This window comes from Engraulis encrasicolus, chromosome 4 (assembly GCF_034702125.1).
Source record: "Engraulis encrasicolus isolate BLACKSEA-1 chromosome 4, IST_EnEncr_1.0, whole genome shotgun sequence".
In the NCBI taxonomy this organism is placed as follows: Eukaryota; Metazoa; Chordata; class Actinopteri; order Clupeiformes; family Engraulidae; genus Engraulis; species Engraulis encrasicolus.
Genome location: NC_085860.1, coordinates 25,512,999 through 25,526,216, shown reverse-complemented (window position 1 = coordinate 25,526,216; position 13,218 = coordinate 25,512,999). Strand labels below are relative to the sequence as shown.

General features: G+C 42.6%; 1 protein-coding gene across 2 annotated transcripts in view; it reads left to right on the top strand.

The window, feature by feature from the left end:
• Positions 1-12,687, top strand: part of lrp5 (low density lipoprotein receptor-related protein 5) — a 90,967-nt gene extending 78,280 nt beyond the window's left edge. The window contains exons 18-25 of one of the 2 annotated variants that reach the window (XM_063196972.1): positions 1,093-1,302; positions 1,916-2,041; positions 2,683-2,919; positions 3,649-3,762; positions 6,501-6,740; positions 7,205-7,347; positions 9,469-9,566; positions 9,910-12,687. In XM_063196972.1, the coding sequence (XP_063053042.1) occupies positions 1,093-1,302; positions 1,916-2,041; positions 2,683-2,919; positions 3,649-3,762; positions 6,501-6,740; positions 7,205-7,347; positions 9,469-9,566; positions 9,910-10,171 (1,430 nt within the window). In that variant the 3' untranslated portion in view covers positions 10,172-12,687. Of the gene's footprint in view, positions 1-1,092; positions 1,303-1,915; positions 2,042-2,682; positions 2,920-3,648; positions 3,763-6,500; positions 6,747-7,204; positions 7,348-9,468; positions 9,567-9,909 lie in introns of both variants that reach the window. The other variant, XM_063196971.1, reaches the window with a different exon arrangement.
• The last annotated feature ends 531 nt before the right edge of the window (positions 12,688-13,218 follow it).

The window sequence follows — 13,218 nt, the reverse complement described above, 5'->3', positions numbered from 1 at the left end:
GAGGAATAGAGATTTTGTGGCTCATTGCAAATCTGTACGAGTGTATGTGAGACTTCTTTGGGCCTTCCTTCCACATTCTTCCCAAGCAAAGCAAAGCAAAGGAAAGCAGTAGAGCAGTTCACCATTGAGGATCATGTTGGCTGGCAGCTTCAGAAGCCAGCAGAATCACAACCAGATGCCGGTGTCTGGTTTTGATGCCTGGGACAAGGCGAGCGCTTGCATTGCATTCCGCTATTTTGCGCTCTCTCTCTCTCTCTCTCTCTCTCTCTCTCTCTCTCTCTCTCTCTCTCTCTCTCTCCCCTTCGCTATGGTGTAAAATGCCAGTTTTCAGTTGGAAATGTGCTGCGCTTGAGGCCGGACCACCTGGGCAGGGGGGTTCTGAGCCGACAGGCTCCTCAGAACTGTAGGAGAGTTGGGTATGGTCAAATTTTGAAATGAACTGTTATTTATGTAGTGATTTTTCCATTCAGTAGAGTATCCAAGAGTGCCTTACATCTTACTTTCTCACTTTCAGCCATACCACAACACTCACTCACACCCACCCATAGCAGATGGCTGCCATTCAAGGTTCCGAACTAGGACATTCAGAGTAATATCAGTATACTTGCGTACACAAGGGTTTTTTTCCTTAGTTTTCAGCATCTGTCTTTAAATAAGTGCCGTACACAGTAACTGAGAGAGAGAGAGAAAACACATTTCAGCTCTAATTGCCAAACAATGGCAATCAGGACTGCTACTGCACTGCTGTTTATGGTTAAAGATCTGAATGTCAACATTTTACATCACATATCTAACCAATAACACCCACTTCGATTTCTAAGAAAAGAAATACCTGCGCAGCTTAGGGTGTGTTCTCTTTTTTTTTTTTTTACTTTTTGTGCTTGGCATACAGACTGACATTTCAGTGCCAGGATAACATCATCCTCAGAGTTCATTGGAAAATGGCTGAGGGAGCTCTAATTAAACAGATTCCTCAACTATCTTGATTCCTCCTGATATGCTTCTTCTGTATTCCTCATTTCCGATTTCTGTGTCGGCCAGGTATTGTATCCTTATGTGATATCCGCCCTCTCCTCCCTCCTTCTCTCCCAGGGGCCAATCGTATCGTGCTGCAGGACTTCAACATCCTGCAGCCGGTGGGACTGACGGTGCTGGGGGAGCACCTGTACTGGATCGACCGGCAGCAATCGATGATCGAGCGCATCGACAAGCTGACGGGCGAGAAACGCACGCGCATCCAGGGCCGCATCGTCTACCTCACCGGCATCCACGCCGTGGAGGACATCGACCCCGAGGAGTTCGGTAAGAGTCCAGAGACTGGCAAAGAGTTTGTAATGCTATACATATATATGTACCACGTTTGCACTGCTAATGTAAATATGTATTGTGGTGTGGTGTATGAGTGAAAGTGCAGTATGTGTTGTATTTGGGGTGATGTATGCACAGCCTTTATAAATGAAAGGGGGTTGGTAATATGGGGTGTATGTAAAGTCGAGGAGTATGTTATGTACGTATTTGGACGTATGTAGATATGTAAGTACATGGTATCTCTGCATGTACTGAATGAACTTGTTTGCACATGAGATTTGACGAATGCTGGACCTGATTAAAAGACTTGCCTGATGTGAAAACAAATGTCCATGTAGACAATGAAGACTCTAATGTAGTCTAACCTAAGATAATTTCATCTAATCTAATCCAGTTTAGTTTAGTATATGTATTATTGGGGAAGTTATGACAGACACTCAAGAAAAATGCAAATCACTTCAAAGTGAATGATGTCTCTCTTAAGATACACGTAGGCACAGTGCAATGAATCATTCAATAATACATAAATAATAATAGTTGCAATTAATAGCAGTTGTTATGGTTGTACTGTTCCTGTAACGTAATGGTCCTTATTTGCATTCCATAGGTAACCACCCTTGTTCCCGGGACAACGGTGGCTGTTCCCACATCTGCATTGCCAAGGGCGACGGAACCCCGCGCTGCTCCTGCCCCATGCACCTGGTGCTGCTGCAGAACCTTCTCACTTGTGGAGGTAGAGTACGCACATACATCAACATGAACACTCTGCTTTCACCTGTTGAGATACACACACACAACCATCTACACTCCAGAAACACCACAACAGACCAGCTCAGGGGTGGGGAACCTGTTTCATTCGATGGGCCACTTCAAATGTTATAAAGTCCTCCAAGGGCCATACTATGAACACAAACCAGGATTTCCCACAGCTCCAGTGGTGTAGTCTACGTAGAACGTGGGTATTCATACTCAACGAAAACACTCACACAAGCTCACACACAAAACTTCTAGTTCCTTCCAACTCAGCACTGTACATTCAGTTAACTCTGGTTCATCACTGATCTTGTGGAGCTACATGCATCATGACCCAAACAACACAAACCTTCAGTGGCATGGCACCTTACATGACAATGGTGCTAGTCTTCACTCTTCGCTAGTGATGCTAGTCTTCACTTCTAATTCACCACTCTCATGTCTGGTCCATGTGAAATATTGCTCTTGTCCAATTTACATTTTTGATCTTAGGACAGCTTGTGTCAGTAAATCCTTAGTACTAGTGATATTTACATTATTCTATTTACATTATTCGTCATTCTTTCATCTGGTTTTGTTCCAATAATAATTGATTTTGTGACGTCACGCCCTCCTCTCCAGAGCCCCCGACGTGTTCGTCAGAGCAGTTCACGTGCGCCACAGGTGATATCGACTGCATCCCGATGGCGTGGCGCTGCGACGGCTTCGCCGAGTGCGACGACAACAGCGATGAGGCCAACTGCCCCGTCTGCTCGGCACTGCAGTTCCAGTGCGACAAGGGACAGTGCATCAACGCCCAGCTGCGCTGCAACGGAGAGTTCGACTGCGCTGACAACTCGGACGAGCAGGACTGTGAAAGTAAGTGTCTGACCTCCGTGTGCTGACAATAATATGGAGCAGTAAGTTGTGGTGGGCGATTCCATGTCAAATTTGACTCCAAATGACCACATGTTGTATTCCCTTATGCTGAATGACAAAAGACCAACAAAGGTCAGCGTCTGCGCCTGCACTTAACACCCGTGTATTGCTTGGTGCGTGCACTCCCAAAAAGTAGTAATCACTCAAGATAATGGAAAAAAGGAGGCGCACACAAGGCTTGTGTGAAAAAGTGTATTGAAGCCGAAATTAAACAACAGAAGTCTAAGGTTAACTGGAGAAACAGACGTGCTGTGATACCCTTATTCTGAAAACCTGAACTTCTGCAGTGGGCATGAGGGGTTCTACAGTGGGTATGAGGGGTTCTGGCGCTGTTTTTATATTAGAGTACATTAACCCGTTAAGGCACGGTGTTATAAAGTTGCTTTTAACAGAATGGCAATGACCAAGTCATAGCGCATTACTAAAGACCCTGTATTATGTCATAGTGCAGTAGTACTATGGTAGTTAACTTTGCTATGACTATTACAGCGTGCCACTGGAGGTATGACGTGCATTAATGGGCTACATATACTTTTTATCCAAAGGGATGACTATAAACAATCTGCAGATGAAATGTATACAGGAATTTATGGAATGGTTATGATGGCTTATTTCTCTGTTTGTTTGTTTGTTTGTTTGTTTGTTTTCTTCCACCTGTCTTTCCACTAGCCATCTGCCGCCCCAACCAGTTCCGCTGCAGCAACAGCCAGTGCATCCTGAAGAAGCAGCAGTGTGACTCCTACTCCGACTGCGATGACAACTCAGATGAAATGTACTGCGATCGTAAGTATACACTGTAGACCTCTTATCTGCATCCAAATATCATGTGGCTTTCGCTAATCATGTGACTTTCACTTTTTCCGTTGGATGGAAACTGGTTTCCTTCCGGCTTTAAAGTGATACTGTCTCATTTTTGGAAATAAGCTTATTTTACACCTCCCCTTGAGTTAAATAATAGGGTTTTACCGTTCTCCTATACTTCCAACCGTTCTCTGGGTATGGTGGTGCAAATTTTTCCTCCAAGCTAGCAGTTAACATTGACTCCTATGAGGCCAGTTAGCCACGAGCTGGTCTCATAGGACTCAATGTTAACTGCTAGCATGGAGGTAAAATGTGCACTGCCATACCCCGAGAACGGTTGAAAGTACAGGAGAACGGCAAAACCCTATTATTTAACTCAAGGGGAGGTGTAAAATAAGCTTGTTTCCAAAAATGGGACAGTATCACTTTAAGCCTATAGTGTTTGAATTCATATTTAGTCAAGAATGGTTGTTTGATTATACCATTTCTGACAATGTTGAAAAAAAGTATGGCAATTACTGCAAGGAGAGCTGAATCAGCTTGGTTAGTAATGGTGGTAGCCTCTGTTCCTGCTAGGCTTCCCATAGCCTATTTGAATGATTTAGCACTAGGAGTTGCTAGCAAAATAGTAATGGCGCCGCACTTTTAACCGGGGATTGTAAGGTGGATAATTAAGGAGACATAGTTGTTTAAAGTACAGTTCATTGTTTTGTTCCCTGCGCTGAAAGTATATCGTATGCGGTCATCGCACTGTGACGCCAGGAACCCGGGTTCGATTCCAGCCTGAGGTCATTTCCCTTTCCTTCCACAGCCCTCTCTCTCTTTCCCAATACTTCCCTGTCTTCTCTCAAACTGTCCTGTCAAATAAAGGCATGAAAAGTAAAAAAAAATATCTATTTAAAAAAAAAAAAAAAAAAAAAGAACAATTAGGTCACATAAGGATTCCCATCGCCTGTAATACGAGCGAGGAGTCATTACAGGCCCCGCAGAATGTGTTTTGTAATGCAAGTCGCATTCCTGAGGAACCGGATGGCTATGGCTTAGAGGCACATTATCTGTGGCGTGTTCCCTTGCTCTGACTGTCAGGCAAAGCCGCACAGCGCAGCAGATGACAGTAGCCTCGGGGGCCAGAATGAAGGAAGCAAACACACGTGTGTGTTAAAGTTACTGCAGTGCCGGAGCTATTCTTACAGTCATAAGTAGTTGTAGTAGTAGTAGTAAACTAAAATTGTGGCTTTGTACTACACAGCATATAATGAGCAAAGGTTTTTTTTTTTTTTGTTCATCCTCCTCACTGTGTTCTCCTCGTCCATAGTGAAGCACATTGTCCGCATCTGGAAACAGACCTTGGGCATTGTGGATTCGCTTTTTTTTTTGGACACACACACACACACACACACACACACACACACACACACACACACACACACACACACACACACACACACACACACACACACACACACACACACACACACACACACACACACACACACACATCTGGGTCTGGGTCTGGGCAGGCAAACACATGAGGGCAACAGGACAATCCCCAGCAGAGGGAAGCTTACACGATTCCATCTGAAGAGCAGAGTAGAATAGGACAGCAGCAGTAGAGCTCACATGCTTTCAAAGGGAAGACTGTGTTTAGTCATAATCATCTGTACCGCGCGCTGCCTCAAACAACAGCTGTCCTCCGCCGAGCGCGGCCAAACTACGGAGTTTAGTCTTAAAACCTTGCAATCTGCAAACAATCTGCATGTCACAATTTGTTAGATCAGTGGGTTTCTGGTGCGCAACGCATTTGGCGTGTATGAACAAATTGCAGCCACTTTTCCTCAAATTGACCGTGAACAGCGAATGCATATACCATTGGTCAGTTAGCAGCATTTCTACACCATAAAATAAAAAAGAAATGTGGAAAATATAGAGAATGATAAATAATAGACATTACCCCTAAGGATCACTGTCAGTGGTGTTCAAACATGATTTCAGGAAAACATTGGGCTTCACCAGTAAAAGTGTGTGTCCACCGTACTGGATGTTTAATTTTCATTGCGAGGAAAACATTTACTGACAATGCTACTGACAACACTTCACTACCCAGTGTATTAGTCTCAGGATCAGTTTTAAGGCAGCGCAGCAGCTATTATGTGTGCAAAGTCTACTGTTACAATATGGATGATGTTGTGTATTATAATATAAACCATTCTACTGTATTACATACGCCGTACTCCATAATTTCTATTCTACTTGGCTATCCTGCACCACGTTATTGCCTCTGGGCATCTGTTGACTACTCTGAACATCATGTCTCTTTTATTATAATGTATACAGTATAGTATGTACACATTACATTGGTCCAGATATACTCTATAAAACATACCAGTAGCTACTCTGGAAATGTTGAATTAAACCTCTTCCAACAGGAGAATTCTAACCAATTTCAACTTGCAGTTGTATTGCTCACGCTACCTTTGAATTGTCAATAACCGACGATGACGCTGCATTTTTTTGGTCAGCCTTTTCCCGAGATCCTGGAAATTCTGTTGGGACAGGTCAAATTCTATGGAGCGCATTTGGGCGATGGAGCGAAATGTGCTGTGTACTCTTCTAATTTTAGCTAGATAGTTTCGTGACATGTTTATGAGTGACATAAATATGTTTTGCGCCTAATCTAATTTAATCTTATTATCTTATCTTAATCTGATCTAATCCAACAGCGGAGAACTTCAAGCCGTCGGACCTGCCGGTGCACACCACCAGCACAGTGGTGCCGGTCATCCTGATCATCCTGACGGTGTTTGTGATGGGCGGCATGTACTTTGTGTGCCAGCGCATGGTGTGCCGCTGCTACAAGGGGCCCAACGGGGCCTTCCCCCATGAGTACATCAGCGGCACCCCACACGTACCCCTCAACTTCATCTCTCCCTCCAACTCCCAGCATGGGACCTTCACAGGAGGTAAAGGTCAGCGCACGCCCTCTTGCTCTCTCTCTATCTCTCTCTCTATCTCTATCTCTCTCTCTCTCCCTCTCTTTCGCTCTCTCTCCCCCCCCCTCTCTTTCTCTCTCTGTCTCTGTCTCTGTCTCTGTTTCTCTCTCTCTCTCTCTCTCTCTCTCTCTCTCTCTCTCTCTCTCTCTCTCTCTCTTTCTCTCTATAATGACCTTGAGATATGTGTAATGACCTTCAAAGGTGTGCAACTCCCAGCACAAGGTCAAGGTCTCTCTTTTCACTTACTCACTCGTTAAAAGAAGTGCTATAATAAATAAGCATGACTTGCTACCATAGCCATATTACAAAAATGACCAGATCTTAAGTGAAGAAAACCCCTAAAAGTAGGACATTTTTGAGTTTAGGTAACAGATTTTCAAAGGTGTACAATGTTATGTGAAACTGACCCTGAAATGACCCTCGATATTTGTCAGGTATCTCGTGTGGCAAGTCGATGATGAGCTCTGTGAGTCTGATGGGCAGTAGCAGTAGTGGCGCTCCGCTCTACGACAGGAACCACGTCACCGGGGCCTCCTCATCCAGCTCCTCCTCCACCAAGGGAGCCTTCTACCCACAGGTAAGCAGCACAATACTGTAGTAATATCAAACACAAGCAGGTAATTGGAGTGCTTCTGGGTCTTCACCTTTTTTCTTGGTGCTCATCAGTGTAGGGGCTCTCAAACTTGGTCCAGGAAGACTCAAGTTTGCAATTTTTTAATTTTTTTATTTGGCTACAATGCCTACGTGTTTTTCGGCCCTTATGGCCTTTTTCAGGGCGTATCCACGTTGGCATTGTAGCCAAATAATAAAAGTTAAAAAATTGCAAACTTGAGTGCCTCAGCATCTGTCTTCCTGGACTGTTAGTAATATCATCACCACCATCAGTACAGCCTTCTACACACATGTGAGCAGCACAATTGTTATATCATCATCATCATCATCATCATAACCATCAGTAGAGCCTTCTACCCACACGTGAGCAGCACAATACGTAAGGGTTAACGTTCGGCGAGAAGGTTGCTACCGTGGAATAGCAGCACGACAGAGAGAATCTTTAGACCCCGACGCGGAGCAGAGGGGTCTTGTTCTCTCTGAAGTGCTGCTATTCCACAAAGCGACCGACTCGCCGAACGTTAACCCGCTTATTATATGGATATACTTAAATGATTCACACATGGTGGGGACATTTCTTTATTTAATGTTAAGTTTATTATAATTTTTCATGTCAAAAGATTGTTGCTGCGCAAAACAAAACAGTGCCGTTGTGGAACATCGCTAGGCAACAGGTAGCCTAGACGACAGGTGTTGTCTATCACAGCAGCTGATTAGAGTGACAAAAGACCGGACCCCCTGCGGAGAGATATGAAACATTCGCTTTAGCAGTGAAAAGTCTTGTTGCCATTGACAGCGGTCTGATATAGACCAACCCGTCCGTTATCTCAAATATCAGACGTGCGAACGTTGGGGAGCCCCATTGAAATGAATGGAGCATTCGACCGATGACGTCACACCATATAACAATGTAGTAATATCATCACCACCATCAGTAGAGCCTCCTACCCACACGTGAGCAGCACAATACTGTAGTAATATCATCATAACCACCACCATCAGTGGAGCCTTATACCCACATGTTAGTAGCAGTGGTGTAGTCTACGTAGAACGTGGGTATACGGAGTATACCCACTTCTAAATTTCAGGGATTTCAGTATACCCACTTAAAATTGATTGATCCATTGTTTTGAATAGCACAAATATATACAGTATACCCACTTCAAAAAACGTTCAAATAGACAGTATACCCACCATAAAAAAGTAGACTACACCACTGGTTAGTAGCACAATAGTAATATCATCGTCATCATCATCATTATCATTACACTACACTTTTTTAACATTACATTACATCAGTGATTCTTAACCTTTTTTTCTTAGTGCACCCCCTCACCTGTGCCCAAGACAAGCCGCGCACCCCCAACCCAAACTTCTCTTGTATACGCACTAAAAAAAGATTTAAGTGATTATTTACAATGATCTTGCTTGAGACATAAATCAATACCTTAATGACTTAAATATGGGGATCAAAATATGTTTTAATTTGGCCTAATTAAAATGTTCTCTCGCAGAATTTTGGTCAAAACCTCAAAACAAACAAAATTTCGTGCACCCCCTGAAATCTCTCGCGCAACCCCAGGGGGTGCCCGCACCCCAGGTTAAGAACCACTGCATTACATTACACTTAGCTGACGCTTTTATCCAAACTGTACCATAGGTCAGGGTTGGAGTCCGACCCAAAGGTTACTTCCCAATCCTTACCTGTCTCATTCTCCAACTCTTTTACTGTAATTCTCTCTGACTGACCTACCCGAATAAATGCATAAAAGACCAATAAATAATACGCAATAATATTCATCATCATCATTGCCATCATCATCATCATAAAGGGAGCCCTCTACCTTCATGAAATAAGCACAATAAAAGAGCACTCGAAGAGCACACACATCATGCCAAGACCATCTCAAATGAACAAAGCCACAGATCTTACCAAAGAAATTCACAACTATATACGTATTTTGCAAACCAACCAACAAACAAATAAATAATCACACAATTGAACCCACACAATCAAACCAAGTTTTAAAAAAACCTGTAACCCCCCTGCTTTATAAATGACCTTCACTTGACCTTTCCGTTGCAGATCCTCAACCCACCGCCCTCACCAGCCACAGACCGCTCTCTATATAATGCAGAGATCTTCTACTCCTCAAACAGTCCCTCCACTACCAGGTCATACAGGTGAGTTGTTCATCCCACATCTGACCTCTGACCCTAAACAGCCAATGTGTATCACACTGCTGCCCAGTGAAGATACTTTTTCAGCATGGCCCCTTCCTTACAAAGCTTAAAAGAAAAATTGAGGTGTGATACAGTAGAAGTAGTAGGCGGTCATGTAGGTATAATGTACGTATGATTTTATTAGTTTGTAGTTTGTAGTTTGGATGTTCCATATGGTCTTGTGTTCCAACTAAAATGTCATCTCTGTCTCTCTATGTCTCTCTCTGTCTCTCTCTCTCTGCATCTGTCTGTCTGTCTCTCTCTCTCTCTCTCTCTCTCTCCATCTTTGCTGACTGGCCTGAAGGCCGTACGTGATGCGAGGCATGGCCCCTCCCACCACACCGTGCAGCACGGACGTGTGCGACAGCGACTACACCAGTAGCCGCTGGAAGAGCAACAAGTACTACATGGACCTCAACTCAGACTCTGACCCCTACCCCCCACCCCCCACCCCCCGTAGCCAGTACCTCTCTGCCGAGGAGAGCTGCCCCCCCTCGCCCTCCACCGAGCGCAGCTACTTCCACCTGTGTCCCCCGCCCCCCTCGCCCTGCACCGACTCCTCATGACACCCAGCCAATCCCGAGGGAGGGAGGGGGGAGGGGAGGGCAACCACAGAGGGACAAACTGAACAAATGAACTAACTCAACTAACTAAAGCCATCATGTTTTGTACATAGATATTTTTTGCCTGTTGTGGGTGATTTTTATTTTATTTTTTTGGACAAGGATGAAGTGCAGATAAAGACGTCATCCTCCACCATCAGTCAGACTCAATCAATCATGCTCAGAGTGGTTGGAAGGAGGGATCATGAACACATTTGTTTTCCTTGATGGATTAGTTTTACAGAAGAAAACCAGCAGGCAAACAACACTGTGTGTGAGGAATGGAAAATCATGGGATAAGTGACACACATGGACTTCATGTTGACGTCGTCAGTCACAAGAAAGAAAGAACAAAGACAGCGTGAGTCCATGCGCTTTGGTTGTGAATTCCTCTGAATTTTGATTTTTGGGGGAAAAAAGGAAGTTGATTCACTAGAAGTAGTGACAAGTGTTCACAACCTCCACATGCAGAAATGCTCTTCATTCAGATATTAAATTATTCTTACGTCCAAATTAATCTAAAATACCAAAATGATTTTTAAGATATTGTAAATATTTGTAATTAAGTATATATTTTTTTGTTATGGCAACTTGTTTTGGTATGTGAATATCAAATGTAACCAAGCATATGCTTGATTTAATTTGTTTTATTTTAATGTTTTGTTTTTTGAGTTTACCAAATGTGTGTTTGCTGCTATTGTACATATATCCTATGAATAGTGATTACATTTTGTTAAAAAAAAAAACTTTTTGCTTTTTGTGCATTTGAGAATAGCTACGATCATAAAAATGTAAAATGCGTTATTAATCTCACATTTCAGATTTGAGCTATATAGAACATGATGAGTTTTACATGTGAAAATCGATCTTTCTTTGAAGGAATCCAAATGACTAATTGACATCAGTAATGTCCACACTTGGCTTCCCACAGCCATCATTAAGTTTTACCATTAATGTTTTAAAACTGTTTGTCTGTTTGCCCCCAGGGTTAGTAGTTTTGGATGTGCATCCACTTCAAACCTTGCATCTGACAGCATTGTTGTGTAAGGATGCGCAGTTAACCCTGTTTTTTTTTGTTTTTTTTCATCAAACAGTTAATTGAGCAGAGATTGATGAAAGGCTTTGCACTGATAACAATTCATTTTATTCTCAAACAGGCAGACAGAACAGTGTGCAAAGATTAATGTATTCGTGGAGGAAGAAAAAATCTGTGCTCTCTTATCACACAAGCTTTTCATTTGTCGTTGTAGTCTTTGTGGATTCATAAATCTGACATTGTTAAAGTTGCTCAGCATACCAGCGTGGAGAAATGGCTCCCAGTAAAATGTACTGAACTTGTAAAAGGATGTTCAACAGAACCTAAGCTAATTGCCCACTATAAGCCAGTAATCATGGATGTTGACATTAGTTTTTCCAGACTTTTTTATCTCAAATTTTTTATGTGGCCAAATCTACCATGTGTGTGATGGAAGAGGGATGGAGAGTTCTCTTCCACTTTTATGTAGGCCCTAGTCTACAAAAAGACCATGATTGTGTGTGTCTGGTCTGTGTCTATCTTACCTACGTAAGGGCTGCTGGTCCTGTGTTTGTTCGTTTTAACTCTTGCCATTGAGAGTGTGATATCTGATTCACAGTTCAAGTGTTTCAAATGTAATCTGCAGATTTCAGGTCGAGCATGTGAACAAGCGTGTTCAGCCAAAAAACTAAGCACTTACGAATAATTTCGAGAGAGCGTCATTTTTACGGATATTTTTGATTGTAGAAGTGTGTGTGTGCGTGCGTGCGTGCGTGCGTGCGTGCGTGCGTGCGCTAGGGCCTGCGTGTGCGCGTGTTGAGAGACAGAGACATTGAATGACTGAATCTGTGTGTGTGTGAGGAAGAGTATGTGAATGGGTGTATATTTTGGAGAATAAAAAAGTCTTGTCGATGTAGAGCCATGTAAAAAAAAATGTTTTCCTTTAACCATACTTCTATTTTAGCTGAAGCTCCTGTGCTTCCCCTAGCTATAATAACTAATTATCTCACCTGTGCAAGTACTCCATGAAGACATTGCTCTGTGCTGCTCCCAGGGAATATAGCAGAAAAAAGACTGAATTTTGAGGTTTAAAAAAACGAAAATGAAAACTGAAAAGGTTACTGTGTTGTGTTAAGTGACAGCAACAACCTGACAAAGTGGATCATTGTTAAACAAAATGTGACTGTGTTGTTCCCAGCTTGTCTGTCCATGGATTGTAGCCATCCGCCTCGCTTGTTCGGCTGTCATAGATAGGCTGTGGTCAGCAGAACTGTGTCTGTTGGGTACATGAGGGACCTCAACCTCTCTGAAATTGACCTGAGGCCGTCACCCCATTGTCCAAGCCCTTCAGCCACCATCATCATCAGTGTCCCGTGTCTTGGGTCTTTGTACAAATGCTTAATACGTATGGATGACTCATGACAATTTTTGTATCAAAAGCATTTTTATATATTAAAGGTTCTATTTTAAGGAATTCAACGTTTATTGTCCATTATTTTATAATTATGTTTAATATTTTATTTTGTCTCACATTGTCCATTGTCTTGAACCAATGGCAACAGAGAATGTTATAGCAAAAACAAAAACAAGTATTCTTATGCAAAATATTGCCCAAAAATATTTCAATTGGTAGCACATTTATATTATATTTATATTATATTATTTATTTGTGATATTTTATATAGCTTCCACCTGCAGTTCTAACTTAACAAATCGTAATGTTTCAATCTAAAGTGTTACTCAACCATCATTAGACGTGGACAGCTATTGCCTCCTTGTGGTAAGATGTTGCCATCACAATGCTGAAGTCTTTATGGCAAAACGGAGGCAGTCTCACGTCTCCTCAAGTTTGTAGTCAAAATCTGATGCTGAATAACTTGGCAGGACATTAGATTGTCAAAGGACTCAAGATATAATTTTTTTAATTGTGTTAAATTGTTCTCTCTTTTCACTCCAAAGTCATTGCTCAGATTTATTTGCTTACCCAGATGATGTA